The sequence below is a fragment of the Sceloporus occidentalis genome, unplaced genomic scaffold (assembly GCF_023333645.1).
Source record: "Sceloporus occidentalis isolate IW3139 unplaced genomic scaffold, rSceOcc1.0.p SCAF_5, whole genome shotgun sequence".
In the NCBI taxonomy this organism is placed as follows: Eukaryota; Metazoa; Chordata; class Lepidosauria; order Squamata; family Phrynosomatidae; genus Sceloporus; species Sceloporus occidentalis.
In genome coordinates, this window is record NW_028316985.1 from 19,216,610 (window position 1) to 19,240,611 (window position 24,002).

A 24,002-nucleotide genomic window follows, 5' to 3' on the forward strand; every position below is an offset into this window, starting at 1 on the left:
ACAGGGCTGGTTGCTTCAGGGGTCACCCCCCAGATCACTACATGGTGGCAGCAGTGGTTTTTCCCCCAGTCACTACAAAAGGAAAGAAAGGAATTGAGGGACTGGACCACTAAAGACATGCACATGCAAAGCTAGATGTGGCTACCACCCAAAATGTTGCATATCTCTAGACACTTCCATATGGGCAGGTGATCCATATGCATCAGTCACAGAGACCATAGAGAATAACAACAGTTTAACATCAATGGAACCCAAAGAACTGTAATATTGTAATGGTCCTCTCAGTATTTAGTTCTTCTGACACACAGAATCATAGAGTTGGAAGAGACCACAAGGGCCATCCAGTCCAACCCCCTGCAATACAGGAAATCTAAATCAAAACACTTAGGATTTCAACTCAAAAACTCCAGCAAGTATTGCCAATGGTCAGAGATGCTGTGACCTAAGAATTAAACATCTAGAGGCTCCCCCATGGATACCAAAATCTGTGGGTGGTCAAGTCCCATTATATACAATGGCATAGTAAAATGATGTCCCTTATATAAAATGGCAAAATACACGTTTGCTTTTTGGATTTCTTTTTTTAAAATATTTTAAAGTCGTGGATGGTTGGCTCTGTAGGTGCAGAATCTGTGGATACAGAGGGCCAACTGTTACTACTTTCCTTTGTGGTGATCCAAATATCATTCAAAGAAATGTTCACAATTTTATTGTAAAATATAATGGAAAAGAGAAGAATGATAATTAATTTCCCAAACTCTCTATTATTTAAAAGCTAGTCAGGGAGCAAAACCTGAGCCCTTTCGAAACAACCTAAAGAGGTAAAGGATAGTGATGTTTAATACTGTTATGCGTTGTAAGAAAAAATGAGCTGAGAAATGTACTATCATCTGTAAGTATGATAATGTAAATAATGAAGAATTATTGTTACATTTTAGTATGTTGTGAAATTAATGTAATCTGTTATATTAATGTAATCATACTACCTTTGAACTATTCTATCTACGCTATTTTCTTGCTAAATGTTATTCAATAAAGCTAAGGTTTATTTGTTATAGCAGAAGCCATTGCTTGAGTGAATTCTAAACCATACAGGCACAGACAAACATGCTACTAATACAGTAGGCTCTCCGTATCTGTGGACTTGCCATCTGTGAATTTCAGCATCTGAAATTTAGCAGAGGAGGAGGTGGTGGTGGCAGGGAAGAGAAGGAAGAGGAGGAGGTAGGAAGAGGAAGAGGAAGAGGAAAGAAGTGGCAGCCGAGGCCGGGGGCGGTGATAGGAGAGGAGAAAGAGGAGGAGGAGAAGGTAGGAAGAGGCAGCGGCTGCAGTGTGGGGGTGGCAGGGTGGGGAGGATGAGGAAGAGCAGCAGGAGGAGGAGAAGGTAGGAGGAGGAAGAAGGGAGACATGGTGGCTGTGGGGGCAGTGGCAGGAGAGGAGGAAGAGGAGGAGGAAGAAAAGGGGAAAAGCAGTAGCCATGGGGTGGGGCAGTGGCAGGAGAGGAGAGGAAGTGGAAGAAGAGGGAGGAGGAAGAGGAAGGAAGAGGCAGTGGCCACAGGCTGGGCGTGGCAGGGGGGAAAGAAGATGAGGAAGAGGCAGCCACGAGGCAGACTTCAGGGGGGGGGGTGCGGAGAAGCAAAGTCCCATTATCCCAAGACAATGGAACTTCAGCATTTGCGGATTTTGGTATCCACAGAGGCATCTGGAACAGATCCCTCGCACATACCAAGGGCCCACTGTACACTGAATTAATAAGAGGAAGACACTTGGCCTGATACATTTAGGAAAAGTGTATAAAGGATGGAACCTGGGCAGGTGTCACTGATGAGGGGGCCTTCTATAAAGGAGTGGTAAAAGGTAACCTCAAGGCATAGAAAGACTCAGAGATTTCACTACACTCACATACTGTGACTATGTATTCTGAATAATTCAGAAAATTGTTTTGGCACATTGGATTGATTCTGCATGGTTGACAAGCTGACACTGTGATGGAGTATTACCAGATGTGCAGGTTTCTCCCAATCCCAATACATCCTTTTACAGGTTATGCTGTTTATAATTTTTTATAGATTTCTTTATCAAGTGTTTACACAAATGTCACACATAACTTGCAGATTCAACATCTAGTTCAATATTAAAAAGCTGAAAAAATTGTATTCACTGTTAATCTCAATTTATATGATTTTCTGTCATCTAACAAACACAGCTGATGTTAAGAAATCTCCTTTCTGTTAAGTTAAGGAATACCTTTGTGGCAAAAGTTCTTCTTTCACCATTATACCTTTCAAGGCAAGAGCAGATCAGCTTTATAATACACACTGTTGTTGTTTTTTTAAAAAACAGTCAAAAGCTTAACGTGTTTCTGGGTAGATTTTGAAGAAAAGAAAAACAGAAACAAATGATTGATCTCCCTAGCTGTTTCATGCAAACTGCAGTTTCCATAATTTCCCCTGTAACCTACTGTTAACTGTTCAAATCTAGTAACACAGCTAAATAATAAACAAATCCTCTAACTAGAGGGAGGAAAACAGACTTAAGGAAACTACATTACTGTAACAGTAATATAAAGTGGAAATCCTTATTTCAAAGCAAAGACTGTTATTCTCCTATTTGATTTTGTCTGAACACATGTAATTAGTCCTTACATCAAGTTGCATATTGTTGACTGCGGAGACTAGATGGACATTTTTTCAGGTACGCTGTGGATAACTGTATTGGTAAGGGGCTGGACTAAATGATTCATGGTATTCATTTCAGTCCTCTGATTTTATAAGACTATTACCTCTAGCAATCATGTTACAGTACCTACTACAAATCTGTGAGGACCAGGTATTGTAATGGATATGCATGCAGCTAAAACCAGTACTTCACTAAGATTCAACTGCGCAGGACTTTGGCAGACTTTTGCTCCTACTATTTACAGAAGCTTCAGAAACAGTAGCATGTCTTTCAAAAAACTGCAAGCTCTTTTACAAATTAACCAAGTAAACTCAAATAGTCTAGTTTTAGAAGAAGTTGAACAACAGAAACCTAGCTTTTTTTCCTCCCAAAATCTCATACCCTTCTTACCTTTCCAGTTCTGCTATCTTCTTATCTTTATCATTCTTCTCATTCTCCATCTCTTTCAAGATTTCCAGTAGACGATCCACTTCAGCCTGAGCTTTACTGGACTCTTCCCGGTGCTGTGCCACCTCTCTTTCCAACTGCTGAAATCTGTCATTTATCTCTGGACTGGCCCGTGCCTCCAATGTTGCTTCATGAGCCTGCATAAAAAGACATTCCAATAGTTACTATTTACATTCATAACAGAATGCCATTTGTTCCAAATACTAATCATAAGAAAAACTCTGCCATATTAACTCAAAGGTCCAATTAGTACAGCAACCTCTTTACAATTGTTGCCAGTTAGAAATCATCATACTCTGCTCTGGGTTTCCTAGAACCAACAGAGTTTAATGGAGTTATCACCTGAGTAATCATCTCTAAAGAGAGCCAGTGTGATGTAGCAGTTTGGGTTCTGGACTAGACTGGAGAACAGGGTTCGAAACCCTGCTTCCCTATGGAAACTCATTGGGTGACCTTGGGCAAATCACATTCTCTCAGCCTGAGAGAACCCTTTCTGAACAAATCTTGCCAAGAAAACCTCATGAAAGATTGCAATTTCCTACATGGCATGGAGTTGGACTGGATGGTCCTTGTGGTCTCTTCCAACTCTATGATTCTATGAAAGGGTCATTATAAGTTGAAAATGACTAGAAGGCATATGACAACTGCAACAACAAAACAACCATCTCTAAATGATGAACTCAAATTTACATAGGAAAGAAAATTCAAGTAATTACTCCACCATAGCCTAAATGGCAACAAGTAAAACAGCAATTTCCCCAAGAACTGTTTGCTTCTATACCTGTGTTTCTCTCAATTCCCCCCCCCCCCATCACATAAGCAGTACAGGAGGTAAGAATGAAGAAAATTGTCCTTTGGCATCTCTCACAACTATCTTGCACAAATCGTAGTGAATGAACCAAGATCCAATAGGTTCAACTTACACACACACATAGGAACAATTCATCTCCTATTTGCAGAAGCAGCCCTTTGTGCCTTCCAAAACTGCCACAATTATGGGACTCTTCAGAGTAATATCCCATGACCATCTGGACAAAATGTTGGTAAGGATCCTTTTGGCTTCACTAGTGCAGGTAAACCATCTTTGGATACAGTGAAGCCAAGGTGTGGGGGGGAGGGGGGAGTGTAGTGGATGCACTGACAATGAGGAAATAAGAGAAATGTCAGTGACAGCACCAACAAGAGAAGACACCTTGCTCTGGGTGGCCATTGTCTCCAACGAATGGTTGGGGTGGTGGTGTCTCACAACCAAGCTGTTCTGAGAGGAGAGGCTTAGAAAGAGTGAATCTTGGGGGAAAGGTGAAGTATAAATAATGCTATTAAGAAGGAGGACAAGAAATGAGGACCAGACAATTGGCTCTCCCATGGTGAATATCCAAGCTGCCCCTTCCAGAGTAACATGGCTCCAAGGAATTCCCCCAGAGCCATAGATTAAAATAATTGACAGTAGCCATCTTTTTCCACTGCAGCCCTTGGTGCCTCCTCTTCATTCCTGTGTTAGCCTGGAGAAAGTTTAACCCCTTGCAGTAACTGGATTCTATCCACTATTTTCTTCCATTTACAGAAAGGAAAGAACTTCCCACTGGTATCTGAGGGATTGATGGAAAAATTTGAGTGGCTGAACTCATTGTATTGACAGGATCTTGTTCTGTACTGAAGCAACAGTGGAGATTTAGCTCCACATTTGTCAAATTCAAGTAGAAGCCAGAAAAAAATGAGGCATTCTGAGCTAGAATAACAGAAGAAAAGTATGCAACCAAATTTTTTAAAATGGACACTTATATTTTAAAAGATGGGTTAAAGTGGAATCTAAATATAACAGGGATAGTTACAAATATAGTGTTGCTTTTCATTATTTTTAGACACTACGAGAATTAAAATATGACAGGTATTTGCTAGATAATATACTGTGTGTTACTTGCCAAAATAATTTGGTAATGTTGAATTATCAGTTTGACAGATGCAATAACAGAAGAGCATGATAATTACAAATAAACTGTATAATAAAAATCTAAAATCAAAGACCTACAATAAGTTCAAATAATGTATTACCATTCTTTTTGCTCTATGGCAAATTCAAAGTTTCTGTCATTCAAAAAGCAAACTGCACAAAATGCTGTGCTAAACTAAATTCTGCATAATATTACACTGTGAGAAATGATGGATGCAAACAATTAAAAGAATCAGAATCAATTTGTCCGATTCATATGCAAATACACCAAAAGAGATATTCACACATTATATTTCTTTGGCAGATGCTCAAGATGTTCTGTATACATTTATAAGATGTAAAAGTATCAATGTTTTGGAGGGGTGGGGGAAAGGATACTGTGACTAGCTACAGGTCACTATTGGACATAAACATTTACAAAGTGAGATTGTGTCCATGCAGTATGTGAAATGACTTTTTAAAAATACAAATGTGACAGCGGTGTAGTGATTCTTAAGTGGTATAGTGGGGGTGGGGGGAAGAAACCCATATGGAGACAACTGCCCCCATTCATTATTGGATTTACCTGAAGGAGAGGCATTTTCAACATACTAGTTGTAACTGAGCCTCAAACTGGAATGTTAGGAATCACTGTCAATATCCATTCATGTATGGATGGGTTGTTATTTATGCTTAGGAAAGGATAGGCTTACAAGTTTTTTGTGGAATGGCCTGCTGAAGGAGATCCGTCACATTACCACCTGAAACAGCTTTAAAAAGGCGGTTAAGACGGATCTCTTTCAACAGGCCTGCCCTGAATAGATACCAGGCCACCATAAAAGCCTAACTTGCTCACCCCGATTTCAGCTTTAGTCACTGTTTTTGTCTTGTCTATTAAGTTATGTTTTAAATTGTAAGTTGTTTAACTGTATTTTAGAGGGGAGGGGGTGGGATTGTGAGATGGGAATGTATGTTTTAATCTTGTAAGCCGCCCCGGTTGTGTTGCACAGAGAGGGGGGATAAAAATAAATTTTATTGCTGTTCTTGTTGTTATTCCCACAGCCTGATAAAAAAGGGGAGGGCATCAGAACTGAGTGACTTGTCTTTTTAGATTGTAAGCCTAAGGGCTGGGAATCGACTGAATAACCATCTGTAAGCTGCTCTGAGAGCCTTCAGGGCTGAAGAAGGGTGTATAAATACTGTAAATAAATAAATAATACAGGGAAAGTGGGAGGGAAATTCAGATATGACACCAAAACAGGTCAACTGTAGATGCTACTGCTAAAGGTGGAATTGGAAACCATTTTCTCAGCATAGACGAATTTACATGCACTGGTAAATTCTCAATATATTATTCTCTATACCAAGCAAGGGAGACATCTATGCATAGGTTTTATGCAAACTTGAAACCAACTAGAGAGTAATGGTGATAGAACTTACATAGCCTTCTTCCAAATTTTCCTTTCATAGAGACATATTTATCCCATTTATAGTGCCTGGTTAATGTAGAAGAGTTTACCTAGGCATCTGTGGTAAAAGCATCCGTGGCAGCAGCAGAACATACCATGGCAATGTGCCACAAAACTAGAAACCTTAAGCGAAAAAGGGATTGATCAGTTGGGTAGATACAGGCCTTTAGCCAACTAGCTAGGGTGCTGACATTAACTTTCTTACCCAAACCAAAACAGTCTATGGAAGACTCTTGAGTTTATGAACAGTCTTACGAATACAAATCTAGATACCCCTATTAATGTCAAGCTTCTACCACTGTTTCTCAGACAGATGAGATGGATTAGAATAGTAGTGAATCAAAGATGCAGAGTGGGACCAGTGAAATACAGAGCTAATCACAAGAATGAAATGCGGAGTCAGCCATAAGATTATTTGAGTCCTTTTCAAACTTTCACCTTGAATTGCAGAGAGTATCTCCAGCTCCAATATCCTAATACCTGATGTAATGACAACTATGAATAATACTTTGAGGTATAACAGCCTGAGACATGTAGACTCCAAAGACACAGATAGTGGCATTTTTCTCTCTGGCTTTGCTTCGCGAACGAAGATTCGTTTTAAAGACCTTGTAATATATTAGCAGATTCCAAATTTGGAACAGTGAAATACAGGTGGATTGAGTTGAGATGTCCCTGTTAGGCACCATTTAACATAGGGGTAAATCAAGTGGGATTATTTTTATGATGGTTAAAGAACTGAAGAAAGAACTGAGGTCAGCCTCTGGAGAATGATTAGCTTGAAACGACTGTCCATACCTGTCTGAAGAAATTCTGTAACTTTCATTTCTGCTTTCTCAGGATTTATTCAGTGACATAAAACAAATTATGTCACTGGTGTTGTAAACAGTAATAGTGAAAGAAAGATGGGAGGGAAAGAATTTATAATCTTCAACAAGTAACTAAGACTCAAGTGAGCATTTCAGTCAATCTCCAAGTGGCTAGTTGCAGACAGCTCTGGTCTGGGTATAGTATGTGTCTGAGAGAGGAGATCTAGCAAAGGTGAAAAAAAGCTTTAGATGGACCAACACTGAGAGCCATGGCTTCCCAGCTAAGTAAAAGTTTCTTGAAAATCTTGTACTTTACCTCATCTCAGTTTCTTCACAACTCTGGAAATGAGCAGCTCTGGAGGGAAGACACAGTGAATGGAGGCCAGAGAGCCATCAAGATTTAATTTACATTATGCTGAGTCTAGATACCCTGGACAGCATGCCTCTGACAATGGGCTCACCAAGTTAACAGACTGACATCAGTAGTGACTATGACTCTAGATGAATCCTTTAAGGCAGAGGTAGACCAGGTGTGCATGCAGCTCCCCTGACCTCTCCAGACTCCTCAGGTTGCCCTTTTTCTGGCTAGGAAAAGGTGTGAATTGTAATTCCTCTGGAAGTGAAAAACACATTTTAAATATGCTGCATTGTTCCTCAGTATTATTTGTGGTAAAATAATTCTTCAAAACCTGAAGTGGAATTTTCAGCCACTTTTGGATTTTATGTTTTAAAGGTTTTTTGTTTGTTTTTTGGCATTTTACATTTTCATGCAGACCTGGAAGGTACAGGGTCAAAAAATTCCCACCCACCCATCCATCCCACTTGCTTTAAGGTAATTGTCCCCACAAAGATTTTGAGTGTTTGTTCAAGACATCCCAATTTCTTGTGTTGTACATAGGCTTCTAGGGCCAGTTTGAAGCTGGAAAGGCAGAAGATCCTCTGAAGAAATTGTGAAAGAAATGGGTCCAAGGTACAAAAAGACATATTAGCCCCAGCAAATGGGCCAAAGACATTGAGTCTCTTTCCAGTATTTCAATACTTTTTTCCCCGTGTCAATTTCATAACTCTTTCTGATCATAGAATCATAGAATCGTAGAGTTGGAAGAGACCACTAGGGCCATCCAGTCCAACCCCCTGCCATGCAGGAAATCCAAATCAAAGCATCCCTGACAGATGGCCATCCAGCCTCTGTTTAATGACCTCCAAGGAAGGAGACTCTATCACCCTCCGAGGGAGTGCATTCCACTGTCGAACAGCCCTTACTGTCAGGAAGTTCCTCCTAATGTTCAGGTGGAATCTCTTTTCCTGTAGCTTACATCCATTGTTCCGGGTCCTGTTCTCTGGAGCAGCAGAAAACAAGCTTGCTCCCTCTTCAACATGACATCCTTTCAAATATTTAAACAGGGCTATCATATCACCTCTTAACCTTCTTTTCTCCAGGCTAAACATCCCCAGCTCCCTAAGTCGTTCCTCATAGGGCATGGTTTCCAGACCCTTCACCATGTTTGTCGCCCTCCTTTGGACACGCTCCAGTTTCTCAATGTCCTTTCTGAATTGTGGCGCCCAGAACTGGACACAATATTCTAGGTGGGGCCTGACCAAAGCAGAATACAGTGGCACTATTACTTCTCTTGATCTAGACACTATACTTTTATTGATGCAGCCTAAAATTGCATTGGCCTTTTTAGCTGCCGCATCACACTGTTCACTCATGTTCAACTTGTGGTCTACTTGGACTCCTAGATCCCTTTCACACGTAGTTTCATTAAGCCAGGTGTCACCCATCCTATATCTGTGCATTTTATTTTTCCTCCCTAAGTGCAATACCTTACATTTCTCCGTGTTGAATTTCATTTTGTTAGCTTTGGCCCAGCTTTCTAGTCTATTCAGGTCATTTTGAATCTTGATCCTGTCCTCTGGGGTATTATCTATTCCTCCTAATTTTGTGTCATCTGCAAATTTGATAAGTATGCTCCCAATTCTGTCATCCAGGTCATTGATAAAGATGTTGAATAGCACTGGGCCCAGGACAGAGCCCTGTGGGACCCCACTGGTCACTTCTCTCCAGGATGAAAAGGAGCCATTGTTGAGCACCCTTTGGGTTCGGCCGTTCAACCAGTTACAAATCCATGTAACAGTTACCTTGTCTAATCCACATTTTACAAGCTTGTTTGTAAGAATGATGCACACAGAGATCAAATCCCTTTTGTGTCTATTACAGCACTGAGATGGACATTTTATCTGGGTTAAGCTAGCAAACTGTCAGAGCCAAAAGATAAAACAAAGAGCTGCTCTGGTCCTGGCCACATACAGTGACCTGGCCAGGTCATCCAAATGTGACTAGATGTGACCACTCTATAAAAGGAGGAAAGCTATCAGAGAGACAACTAACTTGTAAAAAGTCTAGGAACTAAGGAACTAGCTCTGAACAGAAGTGAAAACTGAGCTAACAAAACATAAGTGTATGATAGGCTGCAATTATTGTAACTTGTAGTCAGGTCTCCATTAGTTTGATGGAAATCAAATACTTTCCCTCAATATAAAGCCCTGTGTATCCATGGATTCAACTAACTACAGTTCAAAACATTTTTTAAAAATTCAAAACGCAAACCTTTATTTTTCTATTTTATATAAGAGAAACCATTTCACTACAGCATTGTAGATATTGGGACTTAGGCATCCATGGATTTTGGTATCCAAGGGGGAGCCTGGAATCAAATCCCAGCAGATACCAAAGGTCCACTGTAATTAACATCTAGAATAGGATGACACCCTTCCCACTTCAGCAGCACAAAACATGCATAGCCGCAAAGAAAGCCTCTTAGAATGCAGGATATGTTGCTGCTGTCTAGAGATACTGGAGAGCCTGACAAACTATGTGCCTTTTTATGTATTATTGTGAAATTTGTAATGGAATGCAATCAAAATTTAGAGAATACTTTTCTTTGGGTTTTAAAACCCACTGGACTGTTGTGAATCCCCCATGTTGGGAAAATGGGTCAATCTCCCTTCCATTCAAAAGTGAAATGAAGAGATGTTTCTTCCAGTTTTAAGTGTTGGAAAATCTTGCTCAACAAAGCAATCTAGCATTTTCTCTCCACCCCTTCTGCCATTTGCTACTAGAGCAATCAGGTTTTAGACAGTAAGAATTCCCTGCATCTCGTTACCCTCTACATACTGTCTCTAGCACTTTCCCCATTTGCTCAACCAACCGTTGTAATGCATGGTCTTCAATGTGTTCATCTATCTAAGTATCCCCATTATGTGGACGGAGAACCTTCCAAGTACATCTGCAGACAAATGAAAGACTCCTCCCTCTCTTTTTCTCTTTCTTCTTCTTCCCTCAGAGTTAGTGCAAGCTGAGCTGTCCCTTTACTTGAAAGTCTTCTCTAGATAGCCAAGGCCTAGGCAGTGCATGCACATTTGTTCTTAATGTACACTTAAATGTAAACAGTAATAGGCTAGGAAGGTAAGGTGAAGTTTGTAAGCCTGTTTTTGTTTTGTTAGCTGTTTGTAAATCATGTTTGCCTTTCCTTTTTAGCATCCTTTAATAGAACTTCTTGACAGCTAAAGCATTAGATAATACAGCTATGATGGATGCATCTACAAAAAAGGACTTTGAAGTCCTCCATAGCCTTGTACAAAAAAGCAACAAGTTTTTGAGTCAGGCTGACAACTCCCTCACCCTGTAAGAGAAAGGCCCAGTCATCCTTTACAAGTTCAAACGCAAAAAAGAAAGTATCACTGAGTTGAGAGCTCCACTTTTGAAAACTTTCTAGGTGTTTAGTGTTTCAGGTGATGAAGAATTAAAGGCAGATTACTAATCTTTGTTTTAAACTGGATCCCCAGGACTGCAACTACATTAGAAAAGGGGAATGAAATCATCACTGTTCAATGGTTTGTCTCAAGTGGAGATTATATATTTACTTATATACAGTGCGCTCTCCCCTTACGCAGGGATCCGTTCAAGATCCCTCCATGTAAGGGGAATTCCACACCTGCTGGAGCCCCATTGGAAGTAATGGGGCTCACGCCCATATTGTATAACAGCGCAGCGGTGTCCATACGCCATGGGTGCGCGCCCCATTAGTTCTTCCAGGGTGCGCAACAGGCTCTTCTGGGGTACATGACGGGCTCTTCCAATGCAGCTTTCAGGGTATGCTGAAAGCCATGTCTGTGTAAAACACAGGCACGCTGTATAACTATATAAAGACCATTCAACATGGTCCAAAGTATCTAAGATGTTCATTGACACAGTGCTGGGGAAGTGGGCTTTCATACTTCCAAAGTGTTCCTAGAGAAAACTGCATCAGCAGGTTTTTTTCCTCAGAGACTAAACAGGGACAAAGGAGTATATCTGAACAAAGTGGAATGAAAAGGTAAAATTGGAAGCAAGTAAGAAATTGTTTTTTAAAAAAAATACGGCAACACAATGTCGGTAGAATCCCTGTCTTGTTTGATGATGTCAGGAGTCAGGACCATGCAGTGATGTCTCTTTTGAAATAAGACAAGGTGGAAACCCGACGTATGCTTATTTTAAAGCTAATGCCATAAAAATTAACAGTACTTACAGTACTTTAAAGCATGGTTGGCAGTTGTGCTCCTGGAACTCTCAAATGGCTATACGATTACTCAGAACATCAAACACACACACACAAAATAGGAAGCAGTTGGAAATAATAAAATGAGCATTTTCTTTTTCTTGTTAAACAGTGTGTGTGTGTGGGTGGGTGGGTGTTGCAATCTATCTAAAAGGTAGATTTCCACTCCTAGGGGCTTCTTTAATTTTTTGATCAGAAAATAAGTAGTCTGGGGAATCTGTAGAGATTTAGGGACAGAAAAACAGCCTTGAAGCCTGTACTTTGCCCACCCCTGTTTTAAAGAAAGTGAGTTGGTTTAGAGGTAATATTCTCTGCAAAAACAATTTTAATAAGTCAGGAGCAAGTACTGTATCTCAATACACCATGCTTTTCTACCTCCTGTAACAAGCAGACTTTAGCGTTGTGATTCTATTACATTTAAAACTGCATTTTCTCCTTATGACCATAGTGCAGAGCTGTAACTCAATGTCAGTTGTCAAACCAGGATTGATCTCTGTTAACAAAATGGACAAAGCCAGATTTTTCACTGATGATGTAATGGGAAATTATGGCTTAAATGAACATGGTTTACAGTGCTAAATCTTCTCTGTGAAAGTAAGAAATGCATGGGAAGAGGAAGGAGTGTGAAGACCTAATGCTTGTTTCTGGTTCACTACATTAGCTGGAAATTTTCTGTCTGAATTAAGTTTAAGAATCTTAAAATCAAACTCTGGTGTGGGACAATGCTTGTCAACCATTGTCAATCTGTTTCTCCATATTTTTTCTGGTGCAGCCATTAATAATTTTTCACAAATTATAACATGTATCTGTATATTAATATTAATTATTGATTAAAAATAGATGAGGGTGAAGGGAGAACTAGTATTCTTGAAATATTTTACATCATTGCAAAGTGTTCCATTCAGAAAAATTAATAAAAATAAGCCATAATGACATGGTCCTGGTTGTACTTGACAAAGTACTATTTTCTTCACAAGAAAGCTTTGGGATAACATTCATGAATTTGTCCTGAAATTCAAAGTATGATTCTTTGTGAAACTGATGTGTTTGTTATTCTACTTACTTACTTAATAGGAAATCATTACTAAATAATAATTTCTAAACGAAATTCTGATAGGATTGACCTGTTCATCTCTAGTGTCCCCATAGTTCCAAATATTTCTGTCTTGCATGTCTATATATGGTAAAATACAGTCCGTCCTTGCCTTATAAGGCGAATTCCGCCTATGCTCGAGCCCCATTGGAAACAATGGGGCTCATGCGCGGTGGCGCAGCGGTGCAAGGGGCGCAACGGGCGCGCCCCGCGGCTTGAGCACGTATTTGCAAGATTGACCTGTATCGCTTTCCACCAGCTTAATGGCATCTAACTATTAGAGGACATTTACAGAAAGGAAAGGAACTGGTTTTGCCATCCCAACTATCATGTTGGAAGGCTTATGAATAATAAGTTAGTATGGTAGTTGGCCACTGATTATTACTGGTGATGAGCTGAGCTTGCTGATTACTTCCCAGAAGGAAGTTCCTTCTTAAATCCTAAAGTAAGATGCAAAGCAGATGGCCATTGAGATGCTATAACATATTAATTAAATCAGGGCTTCTCTTGATTATGGTTGAGAGAGCAGGATCCAAACAAAGGACAGTACACTCCTTGATGAAAGTGACCCCTCTCCACGTAACTGCAGTTACAAAATACTGTAACACCAGATGTTCACCACAGTTCAGATTAACTAGGGTTCTCTCACAGTAAGAATTTGAAATCAGGTGTGAACTACTGTTTGCCTTTACAACAGTGAACATCACTGATGATGGAATGCTGAATTGCATTTAGGTAAACAAAGTCAGAACAGAGGAAAGTTCAGCAGAGCAGGAAGGGGATATTCAAACCAATAGATTGGTCAAGGTCTCTTAATTGTCTAAAATCTCAGAATGTGGTATCTGCTCCATCCCTAATAATAGATTGCTCACAGTAGCTGTTTATTAGAAAAATTGGTATATGATTATGTATCCACACAAAAGAGACACTACTAATTTGAACTCTATTTCTAGTCATGACATTTTATGTCAAGAACTATTATATTTTGCACTTCTGCTGAAAATACTGCACTTGCTTGTAGTATTTTAGGAATTATAAACAATGATATTCTATAAATACCCAGGTAAGAGAAAACAGCATATAGAACATAAAGGTAGTTATTCAATAATCCCAGTTTAATAACTAAATAGGATGTCAGCAGATTCAGCAGAATACCACAAGAGATCCACATGCAAATGTAGGATAACAGTTTCTTGGACAATGTGCAGTCCTCAAAAAATCAGACTAGAACTCTGGAGATCTATATTCAAATCCTCCCTCACGTGTAAAGTTCACTGATGATCTTAAGTCAATCACTATTGCTCTGCCTAATTTATCTAATCAGACTGCTTTTATTTTAGAACTTGGTGGGGGAGGGTATATTCCAACCTGATTTCCTTAGAACAGGAATGGGCAACTGCAGTGAGTTATCGGGACAATTTTCTACCCTTGGTAACCTCCAGGGGCAGAAAGTACTACCTAAAATACAACAGAAGTGGCTCAATGCCCACTTCTAGTTTTTTTGGGGGGATTGTTTTTTTTAATGTTAAGTGATGTAGCTGATCCATACAACCTACTGAAATGGTGACTTACTGCTAGAAATTTCCAGAACAAGTAATCCACCCATTTCTGGTCAGAGAAAAGGTTTTCTGGGAAATTTGGAAGAGGTGAGAAACACAATAACAGAATATACTGCACTTAGCACTGCCTTAGATGGGAGAGAGAAAAATAAAAGAAATTTTTTTCTATCCTCTCCCATCTTCAAATTGCCATCAGTTTGAAAAGTACACTGAAGAGCAATCTTACACTAAAAACACTGTTGACTTATATTTCATGGATAACTGACAAAATTTGAAAAATACAGAGCAGAAAAGCAACTAAGCAGAGAAACAGAAGGTTAGTAAACTACATTAAGCTAAGTAAGTAGATGAAAACAACAGGAGAATAAGACACACATTTTCCTGCAGTATTTAAAGTTTGACTGTTGTGAAATTTTTTATTTTTGCTTACCCACCCAGCTATATCCCATCCCAACAAAACAGCTCACCAATATATATTGTGCTGGCTGAAGATTACAAAGACAAAGTGAATATTCATGCAGAACAAACAATCAAATGGGGCTGGTAATGGCCTTCCAGTTTTCATGGCACTTACTGGCTTGGATGGGTGACTCAATAAGACTTCAGGATGCTAAGGAGAAAGATAGGAAAAGAGGGGAAGAATTGGGAAAAGGAACAGTTCAAGAGAGAAAAAAGATGTAACAAGCAAACAGACTAAAGAATGATTGTAGACTTACATTACAAAAAAAGTTAAAAGGTAATTATAGAAAAATGTAGATTTCAGTATAAAGTGAAAAAAGAGACTATAATATTGTGAAAATTAAACCATTACAGTTTTTATCCTGCCCTTCCTAAGTTTTTCTGCTTCCATTTTGCATACTTTACATAACGTTGGATAACCTTTGGGTAACAGATTACTTACCAATGTCAATTAGTATTTGAAAAACTGTTTGGAAAAAGAAAGCCTTAAGTAAACCAAGGCAATACTGAAATATTTTTACTGACCAAAACAGAACACTTAAGATTAAAAATTTCAACTTGTATTTCCTAGCCCTATAGAATATGTACAAAAGCCTGAAAACATAAGTGAACTATACCCTAAAATGAAAAAAGGTGGTGTAACTCAAGATCTGATTATTACAATGTTGTCACTGTTATATGTAGTAAATATACCTGTACAGGTTCAAAGCACAGAAAATGGAATCACAGAATAGCTACATCTACCACATATACTCGACTATACGTTGACCTCATGTATAAGTCGAGGGCAAGTTTGGGGGCAAAAAATATGGATTTTGATATGACCCTGGGGATAAGTCAATTGTAAAATTTAGGGGTGTATAAGAAAGGATAAAAAGGATGAAGCAAACCAAAACAATGGGCCTGTTACAGACAACCAAAATAAAGCTGCTTCGAGTCACAGTGGAGGTATGGTGTTTCAATGATGCATGCGTCCTAAAAGTCCAGAAGTCACACGAAAGCCACGCTCTAGATTGGGCAATGAACCTTCAGCTGCACATCTTTTCTAGTTCAACCAGGTGATACTAAGGATTAAACCAAGTTCATCCTGCATATGAAGTACTGTAAATACTCATGTATAAGTCTAGAAATTTAGATCAAAAACTGATCCAAAAAACCTGAGTCGACTTTTCCATGGGTCAATGTAGGTATTGTATTTTAACTCTCATTTAAAAAAAGCAACCATCCCCTTGTGAAAGGCAAGAGTGTCATCTGTTCTACAATCACTGAACCTCCTCTATTTTCCCATCCATCCAGCCTTTAGTGTGAGCACAAACAGTTATGCCTGCTGGAATTTTGTACATTCTTTGGCATTGTTTTCCTTTGCTTTATCCTTTACATCCTTTGTTAGATACCCCTAAGTTTTAAGCTCGACTTATCCATGGGCCATATCAAAATCCATAATTTTGTTCCCAAAACCTGCCCTCGACTTATACATGAGTTCGACATATAGTCGAGTATATACAATATGTACTCCACCACTGAGCTACAGCCTCTCTTTGAGTACACCTATTCTCCATGTAAAATAAATATGAAGTATAGTAGCCATGAGCAAACCCATATCTATATTTAAATATACATCTCTCTGTAAGTTATTACTTCAGCAAAGTATCTATCTCTACTGAAATTTTAAAGATGACACATGTGCTCAGTAACCTTGCACACTGCCTTTAACAAGCTAACAAGTGAATGGGAGACTAGACTAGATTCACCCCCACTCTGAAATCCCAGTTTTATGCATCCTTTTCCCTTGTGAGAGAATAAATGTTTGATGTGCAATTTGAAATGATACAGTGCAACATTATGAAGATCAGGGAAAGAATCGTGTGGCCTTCCAGAAATTGCTAGACAGTAACTCCAAGCTTTTCTAACCATTTGCTATGCTAGGAGCAGCAGTTTCAACAACTTTTGGAGAGCCACATGATTCTCACCCTTAAAACTGATTATTGAGGGATGCTGATCTTTCGTTCTTAGCACTGTAATTATTAAAACAATACTGCTTATTGGTATCTTATTTTCGAAAGACTGCATCCAAAAAGTGTTTCCATTTCAAGAATACATGTATAAGTATCCATTACAAGTATCCATTTATCTATCTTGAAGCTTTTAAATCTGTTTCAAAACATTTATAATGTAAATAATGTGCACACACAAAAAAGCAATGTTGATATAAACTGACAAACTGCAAGTCTTCTATTTTTCCTGCTTGCGCATGCTGTATCATTGTAAAGTGTATCACTCCCTCCCTTTCCATAACTTATTCCAATTTTATTTACTTTTGTTTGAATGTATCCAGAGATTCGGATTCCACTCTTGACAATTTCATCTGAATGCCTGGTGGCTTAAAACTGAGAATCACAACAGGCCAAGAGAAACTTCATAGCTCCTACTAATGGTTCCATGACAGTTTCAGCAAATGAATTAAATACATCTTACTTCAATCATTCCCAAATGGCTAGTGTTTTAAATCTGCATTTACTGGCTGAGCAGAGCCAGGAAGCTTCTGACACGCTGGTAAAGTCAGGCGAGTCTATTTCCTTTCTCCTGCCATTGAAGATGGCATTATATTGGCTGATGAGGTGTGGGACTGATTCAGTTGTTGGCGTCCCTGTCAGGCAGACAGAATCAGGCTGATATTCCTTCCTCCCTGAAGATGATAAATTATCTCATGCAGCCAAAAGGAAAAAGGGCTGCATTTCAAGACTAGAACTGTTACACTAAAAGCTCTAGCAGCCTATTTGCATCACTTTCTACTAAAAGAATGTGAAAAGGCCCAGGCATGGGAAATTTTTCCAAAATCAAAATAAAACAAAAAGTATTCAAATACAGGATCTGTAACCAGACTAAGTAGTGAAGGTAAATTTCAGAAAAATGTATTCTTTGGTATGCACATTGAAACTGAAAAATTACATTTCTAGAAGAGTACCGTATATACTCGTCTATAAGTCTAAAAATTTATGCCCAAAAATTGACACCAAAATCCCAGGGTGACTTATTTACAGGTCACTATGGTAACATGATAGCAGCTCTTTTAGATTTCCCCATTCAGTTTCTTTCTTTCTTGAGCGAAACAGAAAGAGTCCTGGGTGACTGACTGATATTGATGTTTGTTTAAGAGTCCCTCTCCCACCCGTGGGCCTCGCTGTCTGAAAGCTAAAACGAAAGCTGAACACTGCAGTAAAAAGCCTCAGAGAGTGTTCTTTTTGCTGCACGCACACAAACACACACTGAAGGAGCCTCCAAGTTTTATCCTTGACCTATCCACAGGTCATGGCAAAATCCATAATTCTGGCCCAAAACCTGCCCTCGATTTATACATTAATTCAACTTAAGAGTGCATATGGTGAGTGCATGAATTAATGTTTTCTCTTATGTGTTTCAAATTACTCTTCCTCTATGTCTACCCTCCCAATTTATTGTTCTTTTATCTTCATGCTTCCTAACTCAATCACATTATGATCACTTTCCCTTGACATCACAACATACTGCTTGCACTACTCTCGTCTCTCTAGTTTAATAAGCTTAACCTTTTTATACTTAAGACACTACCTTTCAGCAATGGAATTAACTTTAACTTCCGCCATCCCACACTATTTAACACCTTTAAAGATTAACTTGGCCATATATATCTTAGTATTCAATTAAAAAATGCAGTTTTTTCCTTGGTCACTCCTAAAAGGATTGAGCTTTCAGTCTCCTTATTCTCTCGATGTTATTCATGTTACAAAGAGGAAACAATAGAGGATACAAAACAAAGTAAGATATGCATTCACTTTGCATGCTTCTGAACCTTATGCTAAGACTGAATTCAAGTATCTCTGAATGAGAAATGTGTGAACTGTATTGCTGTCAGAGTGACATGGATCATCACAAATTGAAAATGTTCAAATTTCTCTTCACATTGTATCTAAAAGCAGGGAAAGAAGCCATGAGAATCAATCATGCATTCTTCTACTGCCACTTTTTTTCCCACTGTTTCCAAAGTGGTTCAGTATGTATTATTCCTATCATACATTTTCCACAACAAAACTCCACTGGTCTTAAAGTGACAATACATGACTTAACATGTTGTATACAACACTGTATACAAGGAGGAATGTATCAACTAAAAAGATGACAAGTCCATATAACAGGGAACAGGTTTTATATTTACCTTTTTCAGCTGAGATTCGAGTTTCAGACATTCTTCCTTTTTCTGTTCCAAGGCAATTTCTAGTGTTTTTAACCTAGAGTCTTTCTTCAGCCCTGATGATGCTAAGGATGAGGCATGCTCCTTCAAATCCAGCAATGTAGTCTAGAACAAAAAGAATACAGGGAGAACTGTAAAGAACAGTATTCAGTTATTTCAACAAGATTTTGTTCTTACCTCTGTATCCATCACGTTTTCATTTGTGCCGTGGCAGAATATATTTCTTTAGAAGCTTATAGGAACACTTTGCCTAAATTAAATCCTCCACTCCCCACTTCCAAGTTATTAGCTATAAACTTTTTATAGTAAATGTAAGTAGCAATTATAAATACTAATATGAGCCAGGCCTGAACCAGATGGGTCAAAAGAAACCGCTTCTGGCTGCTTTAGGAGTGTTGTGTTCAGATGATGCACATCCCCAAAGCGGCCAGAAGCTGCTCCAAGGCCATCAAAGGTGGTCCAGAGCTGCCAGAAAAAGGAGCAGATTTAATCCGCTCCTGGTGCTGGACCATTTTGGACCACAAAAGTGGCCCGCTTTTAGAGTGGGTCATGTGGTTGCTGTGGTCCCGGACCAATCATGGCCCGAGAATGCTCCTTGCTGCCTATTTGCTTCAGGCCCCAGTTACTAATCTCAGTTTCCAGAAAGACAGCTGTACTACTGTGTTGCAATGAATCTTTGTGAATCTTTGCAACAAATGATTTTGCATTCATTTTGCTTTCATGTAATGTTGACAGTGTTTTCTATTTACTGCATGTTTTGGGTCACACAAAAAAGTCTTTTGATTTTAATTCACTGGGTTTTCCCCCCATTTGTATTAATATATATCTACCAAAAGAGGATGAATGCACTTGCTGAAGCAGGCTCTAGTTCACAGAAGATTTGCCATTATAAGTATATTTTTGGTTAAAAATGCCACAAGGCTGTTGTTTCTTTGAACCTCACTTTAGAGACTTTGGGAGCAGGGAGAGTTTCAGCTGTATTGATTGATATGTACACACACCTCTTTATATAATACAACATTTTACTTAATTTAAAATAGCAGTTTATAATCAAGAAGAATGAAACGTTTTTTGACAAAGAAAGGAAAATTTCAATGAATTCTCTATGTGTATAGATTGGCATCCATTTATGCACCACAAATATAAATGAGCTTTCATCTCATAGAGATACTAATTTGAAGCATAGTAGTGATTCTAAAGCTAAAATCTAACAAACCCTTTCCCCTCTTACCACCCCCATTCTTCATATTTGCTCAATGAACTGTACTGCATGACTCTACATTAAAGGTAAACTATTTGCTGAAACAGACTGCAGAAATAATCCATCTTGAAAATGCTTTAACTGCCCTGGCTCAGTACTAGGAAATTTTGAGAACTATAGTTTGTTGTGGTACCAGAGCTCTCTAGCAGGGTTGGCTAAATGTCTTACAAAACTACATCAGTTCCCTAGCATTGAGCCAGGGCAGTTAAAGTGGCTTCAAACTGGATTATTTCTGCAGTCTGTTTCGGCCCTCTAACATACCAATATAATTTAGGCAACAGTAACACTGAACTTCATCAAATTTGAACATGTATTTATGTTTTTATTGCAAACTTAATTCATTTATTAAATGGTTTAATATTTATTGCCTTTCATAGCTTGTATGGCAATAAATAAGTTAGTGTATACATTTCATAGAACAATTCTTTAAATTCTAAACCTCTTAGCATTATAAGCATGAATTTTTATTTGTTATCCAGAAAGTCAACCTCTTTCTCTGAAAGATCTCCTTGTAAGATGCTGACTTTCTCTTTCAGGTCTTTAAGATCCTTTTTATAGTTGTCAATCTCTTCCTGTTTTTCTCGCTCATCTCTGTCCCGCTGCTCCTTTAATCGTTCAATAGTACGCTCCTGACCAAAAAAAAAGAAGTTAGTCAAAGCCATCTGAGTAGCTTAAAAAACATGAGGGCATGTAAGTCTCAGTAATCCCACGGTTGATATTCATCTTAAATACATATGATAAGTATTTGTTGAAAGTTCTCCCCATTAGAATGAGATCAAAATCATGAAAACAGATTCAAAGAAAATGAAAAGAAAGAAATAACTATTACTACTGAAACAGCCCTTGCAAAATTTGCAGTAGAACAATTGTCATTATTATTTTACTTCTGAATGAAATTATTACCACATATATTAATAGGAAAATCAGCAAGAACAAAAAGAGGCAACACACTATTAAATAACTTGTACATCTGATACATCAGACAATATTTATCTATATGGGATGGGAGCCAAAAATAAAATTGGGTGAAGTCAAAAAGTCATTTTGCTAATACAGAACCAAAACAGTTTGGTGACAAGATATTTTAAAGAAGAACCAGATAAGAAATTCTTCTGTGGGACAAGCTTACAAACTCACTTTAAACAAAGTGCACCTAGACATGAAGATTCTTCAATCTCTGGCATCCCTTTGTATTGCATCTCGGCGTGTTTTAATTGATTATTTTATCTATTATGGTATTGTGTAATTGTATTGTTTGATTTTATCGGTTGTAATCCCGCCTCGATCCGCAGGGAGAGGTGGAAAATATAAATATTGTTGTTGTTATTATTATTATTATTTTAACATGTTAAGTAATTAACCAGAAACATGAATACCAAGTGCTGTATGCTATATTTCAGAGGAAGGAACTGGCAAAACCACCTTTGAGTATTCCTTGCCTAAGAAAACCCTATGATTTCAAGGGGTTATCTTAAGTCAACAAGCAAATTATAGTGATATACACACAGCTATCCAAAGGCAACGCAAAATTCACTTCAACACTTTGTCATTTATTAATGTTACACTATATCAAAGTTTGATATAATTCAAGATTTGGTCCTGAACTGCAACCAGAAAGATGGCTTTTGAAATATCATGAACAAGGCAAAGGAATACCTCTCCTATGATTGTTCCTAGCATGCACTCCATGAATGCACAAGAACGCAATGTTTGACACAGCAATGCACCCAATAGTTCATTCATTTATTTAATAACTTTCCAAGAATTTCAATAGCTTTCAGAAGATCTGAAACTAGTTTAGGCTTATCTACAGTACATATCAACATAGTATTCTAACAAGAAGTATTTCCTACTGCAACATCAGATTAAAAGCATCCAAGGAAAGCCACACCTTCTTGTCTGTAACAGGGCAAAGAATAAATGAAATCTCTGCACAAATAGAGAATTCTATTTTGACATGGGGAGAATGATCTCTATATTCTTTCATACCTTCTCTGCAAGCGCTTCCTCCAATGTGGTCAAGGCAGTATCGGTGTTGGAAGTATCAGCCTGTAGAGATTTTACTCTCTCTTTCAAACTGCTCATCTGTTTCTCCTTGTCTCTTAGTTGTTCCTGTAGATTCTCAATCTTAGATAAAAGCATATCAACAAATCAATCAAGAGAAAATAATAACACAGTTTATTTCATAAAGAGCAGCTAGGACACTGTTCTCTATAGGAGGCACCAACTGGGTTATACAGAAGGCAATGTCTCCTCAGTAATTGACCAGGGCTTTTTTCATCAGTGCCCCTAAAGCATCCTGCTTCTGCTCCCAGTTCTCAAATTAAGCTTTCTATGTTCTCCTACATGCATGTATACAGAACCATACAGAAATAGTCCAATTGAATTGCTTTTCCTTTTCTAATCTATGGTATCTCTTCATTCCACTCGATCAACCATATATACTATGGTCACAAGACATATACAAAAATATGAGGACAACAAATTTTACAGCTGTAGAGCCTCCAAAAAGCATGTAATCAGCTGATGGCCTTCACTTCAGAAATCATCAAGGGAGAATAAAAAATTAATATGAAATGTCCTTGGAGCCAGAAAGAAAGGATTGACATTGGCATCTACAGCAGCAAACCAGTCAAGCAGGAAGCTGTACTACTTTAACACAGGTTCTCAAAAAGCCTTTAATTCAAACATTCAATTAAATTTTCCAAGTCAGTGATTTATTACAAAGTTCAGAAATGTACTGTAACATAAAACCCCAGGAGAAAGTCTTAAGAGGATGGTATTTATGCTAATTACATGCAAGGAATGTCCAGCCAGCTCCTATTGTCTCATTTAATTTATCCTATTCAGGAAACTAAACTGAAAAGCACAGAAGTATTTGTGGAGGGAGCTGGATACATCAAATCCTTAATAAGCACTGACCCTTTAGAAGTATTTTTAGCACTATCTACTGATTTACAGATATTTAATGGAAAAAAGTTATTAGCAAAGGAAAAAACAGACCAGCCAAAATATCTCCATTTGGGAGTGCTCTCAGATAATGTTAAAATAAATCTATTATAATCTAGATGCAGATGGGAAGATTATGGATGCTGTACCTATAGGTCCTTTAAATACCAGATTGAGCAGGACATATTAAAATTACAACAAAATCTGAAGAACAATTAGAACATCTGCATGACATTACACTTTACAATTCTATTTTTATTCTAAACTGGCATGCACTTTTAGTCGATCACTTCATATCTATCCCATCCTTTTCTTCACAAATAGGTCTCAAGGCATTTCATTTCATCCAAGCATTTCATTCCTATTGGCATAATTAATAAAACAGCACCTGGAGGTTCTTTTCCAGACTTAAGTGAAATATTCCTCTATTTGTCTGTGTGTCTGTCATTAAAAATACAGTAAGACTTACAGAAATTAAAAAGAAAAAGAAAACAAAAGAAGGAAGGAAGGAAGGAAAG

General features: G+C 38.2%; 1 protein-coding gene across 9 annotated transcripts in view; it reads right to left on the reverse strand.

Moving 5' to 3' along the window:
* The window catches only part of LOC149311727 (ELKS/Rab6-interacting/CAST family member 1), a 266,847-nt gene that overhangs the window by 173,785 nt on the left and 69,060 nt on the right, over window positions 1-24,002 (reverse strand). For 6 of the 9 annotated variants that reach the window (XM_089527772.1, XM_089527771.1, XM_089527770.1 and 3 more), the window contains 4 exons: window positions 22,525-22,662; window positions 21,024-21,164; window positions 19,239-19,379; window positions 3,070-3,263 (listed from right to left, as the gene is read on the reverse strand). In XM_089527772.1, the coding sequence (XP_089383898.1) occupies window positions 3,070-3,263; window positions 19,239-19,379; window positions 21,024-21,164; window positions 22,525-22,662 (614 nt within the window). Of the gene's footprint in view, window positions 1-3,069; window positions 3,264-15,161; window positions 15,198-19,238; window positions 19,380-21,023; window positions 21,165-22,524; window positions 22,663-24,002 lie in introns of all 9 variants that reach the window. The other 3 variants (XM_089527769.1, XM_089527767.1, XM_089527774.1) reach the window with 1 other exon arrangement.